At 39.9% G+C, this 3,767-nt stretch overlaps 1 protein-coding gene across 1 annotated transcript in view; it reads left to right on the plus strand.

Moving 5' to 3' along the window:
• Positions 1-3,767, plus strand: part of ppp4r1l (protein phosphatase 4, regulatory subunit 1-like) — a 19,499-nt gene that overhangs the window by 6,939 nt on the left and 8,793 nt on the right. The window contains exons 7-10 of the mRNA XM_010796368.1: positions 176-283; positions 1,018-1,083; positions 1,187-1,345; positions 2,306-2,430. Of these exons, the coding sequence (XP_010794670.1) occupies positions 176-283; positions 1,018-1,083; positions 1,187-1,345; positions 2,306-2,430 (458 nt within the window). The remainder of the gene's footprint in view (positions 1-175; positions 284-1,017; positions 1,084-1,186; positions 1,346-2,305; positions 2,431-3,767) is intronic.

Genomic DNA, 3,767 nt, shown 5'->3' on the forward strand with positions numbered 1-3,767 from the left:
CCTCATTATACCTCTATTATTTTCCTAGTGCAACAGTTTTTAGATTTCTGTTCATCTTTCAGCTCAAATGTAAGCTATGTTTCAGTTATTGTTCATTGCAGCAAAGATGTTTGCTTTATTGAAGCCCAATCTGAGTTTAGTTGGCACTGACTGCTCTCCATACATCTCCTTTCAGATCATGTGTAAAGTTGTCACCATGCTGAGCAAAGACACAGTGGAGCATCTACTGCTGCCCCGCTTCTGTGACCTGTGCAGTGACGCCAGACTCTTTCAAGTCCGCAAGGTAAAAAACTCATTTTTCCTCCCCAGAGGTCAAGATACCCTAGAGCACTTTTTTAAATTGCCTCTGACTTTGATACCATAAGTCACAGATAAACAACATTTTTTCCACAGAGAGGTGAATTGTGTCAGAATACATTCAGAAACAATGTGAGGGAGCCCTAATTCTGTTTTTGCCCACACTGCGCTTTTATTTTCTGTGAGGAATGTTAATTCTCTGGTGTAACTGGTGCCAGTTGGGAAAGTGTATTTAGAAACAGCAAAGGCAGGTAAACATTGTGAATCATTTTTTATATATTTTTTTTTACACATTTTTAGTATTTTTCTATAGTACAGTTAGAAATCCTCCTTTTCTTTGACACTTAACTTTGATGGTCGTACATTTTTACAAAAAAAAACTACAAATCCTGCATACAATGCAGAAATACAGTTTGTCTGAAATCATACCATCAAACATCAAACCAAAAAAACAATGAACCGTGTGGCTTTGGGACCAGAGCGTTAGGCAGTGTGGATAATAGCAAAACATATTCTAAGAAATACTGAGTGATTAAGCTGGATAAGATTTAGCAAAGTGACCAGTTTATGTTATGATCATTTATTACAATTGAATAATTGCGGTCTTCTTATGTGACACCATGAAAGTGTGTAACCTCTCATTGAGATGGTTTGTTGTTCATGGTTTAACATTTGTCTTTTCCTTGCTTATCATTGCAATGTTTGAATTGTGTATTACAGGTCTGTGCTGCCAATTTTGGAGAATTTTGTTCTATTGTTGGTCAGGAGGCCACAGAAAAACTACTGGTGAGAAGCTCCAAGACCCCCTATTAACATCTTCATTATATAACATTACAGATTCAAATGTAAGATTTTCAGGTGAAACTGACATTTTGTTAAATTCTGTCAGATGCCCAAGTTCTTTGATCTGTGCTCGGACAGTCTGTGGGGCATAAGAAAAGCCTGTGCAGAGTGCTTCATGATGGTCTCCAATTCTACCTCTCCAGAGGTGCGACGTGCAAAGTTGTCCCCCCTGTTCATTAGCCTCATCAGTGACCAGTCTCGCTGGGTAAGACACACACACACACACACACACATACACATACACATACACATACACACATACACACATACACACACACGTTCAATTCTGTTGCAGAAAAGCACCAGTGCATTTTTGTGTAACTTCCTCTGTCTGATGATGAAAATGGAGCAGTTTTTCCTCATCACTTTATGCATCCTCTTGTTCCTGATTTTGAGCTATGTCCTTGATCTCATTTAGAATACATTTCTTCGTTTTCTTTTTCCTAATGTTCAGTATAATGTAGAACATTCTTAAAAGTCATACAGAGAAGAAAAAAATTGTTGAAAGTGTTAAGCAATTGATAGGACATGGAACATCTCTTTAAAAGTCACAGCGCCTCATCTGCAATTTTTGTGTAGTTTTAAAATGTTCTGCAAAAATGATTCACAACGATTCAAATACTAGCATTTACCCATACATTTATGATGGAGAGTTTGCAGAGATAAACATGTGTGGTCTTGTCTGTGTACGTTGCACAAATGTGCTTGAGGCCAATGTGTCGACTGAGGGGTGAGAGTCCGCTGTGCCAGAAGCCTGTCAATGCCTGTCAGTTCTTGCAGAGATTACTCTTTCTTTTTTTACCGAAGAGGGCCGGGTTTGGCTTGAATTCATTTCATTCTCCTTTTATTATGTCTATGAATACCTCTGCGTCACGGAGAACACACAAGATAATGACACTTGCAAACTTCAGATGTTTTCTTGGGACATTTGTGTATTTATGTTTAGAACAACAGATTGATATATTGCTATTTTATATATACAATATAAAGAAAGAAAAATAGACTGACCACCAAACCAAGTTGGCTAGGGGCACACCAAACATTCATTCCCATGGTTATGCAACTGGGTCGCAGAGTGACGCTCAACACAGTAACTTTATTCATTTTAATTTCTTTAATCTAAGTTTTGATGAAACTGACTGATTCCCCTCTGCTTCACTTTTAGGTGCGACAGGCTGCCTTTCAGTCTCTGGGACGTTTTATCTCCACCTTTGCCAATCCCTCCAGCACAGGCTTTCACTTCAGAGAGGACGGCGCCCTGCTAGAGCTCCCCAGGTGTACATTAGACAGGTAAAACCCCTCCCCTTCATCACCACTGCAACAACCAACAATGTGGGTTTGCTACAGTGAATGGTGTACATAAGCAGCTCAAACTCTGTCAGAAATGTTATTGTCATTCCATGAATACATTTTATTATATATGCTAAGGCACTGCGCACGTTTGTGTTGTGCTCTGACACAGTTTAAAACGTTGCACCATCCATCCGATGAGTCATTTTCTTCAATGACTGGGTTTGATCAGGTCAGACCAGTTTTTTTTTTATGTTTAAAGGTTTATTTCCCTAAGCATGGAAATGAAAACAATTGAGGTTGACACCAATATACATTTTTATAACAAAATCTATGGCTTAATACGTCATCAAGAAACCCTGTTTCCAAACTTAAGATAAGAAGGTGACGAGTAAACACAGATTCTGCGAGCAGCTCAGAATGAGCACAGTCAGCAGTGCTGGGGAACATACAGAAACACAATGTTCTTTGTCAATATACCCTGATTACTAAAAATACAAACATCAATAGTTTTGGCATCTTTGACAAAGATGAGACTCAAATGATTAGACTTTGACACTTTTAACTAAAACTTGACAAAACATTTATAAAATATGATTTTTTTTTTCTTTCTAACACCAGATAAATGCTAGTTAACAGATTATTCACAGATTATTCTGAACACACTTGACCGAGAACCTTATCCATCTTCATAGTGGTACTTAATCATTTGATTTGGCTTAAGTAATAATGCCAGGGCTTACCATTGGCAAAGTATTAGCTCTGTTCTTTACTTCTATATTTAATATAAGGATTTAGAGCAGGGGTCGGCAACCCCTGGCACGCGTGCCAGCATTGGCACGCGGCACCGTAACCAGTGGCACACTAGGAATAAGTGGAATAAGTGTGCAAAATATTTAAATTGTATTTTCGGATCCTGAACGAGACCGCCGCCAGAGCGCGTCTCCCCGTTACCTGCAGAAGGAAGCCATGCACGCAACGCAGCCCCGCTCTCTTTATCTCCAGGTGACTTTCTGCCGCTTTCCTCCGCGGTGCAGTGCTGATCGTTTCACCACGGAGGAAAGCACTTCACTAATTGCAGTACCCATAAGGAGCTGTACAAATGCCGCAGTTTTTGCGTGACTGTGTATTTAGTTGAAAGCCCAGTGGCGATCTGCTCATTTCTCATCTAAATAATATGCTACAAAGGGGCGGACTGGCCATCTGTGTGTTGAACTTTCCTTTCGGCTCCCAGACCGTAGTCGAGGAGGGCAGCAGCAACAAGCTTCAGGTTCGATAACCCACTTTAGCTTAAATGACTGGAGAGAGGCGAGCTCTTCTTGGGAGGACGTTGCATT

Source organism: Notothenia coriiceps, unplaced genomic scaffold (assembly GCF_000735185.1).
Source record: "Notothenia coriiceps isolate Sejong01 unplaced genomic scaffold, NC01 NC01_scaffold00000289, whole genome shotgun sequence".
In the NCBI taxonomy this organism is placed as follows: Eukaryota; Metazoa; Chordata; class Actinopteri; order Perciformes; family Nototheniidae; genus Notothenia; species Notothenia coriiceps.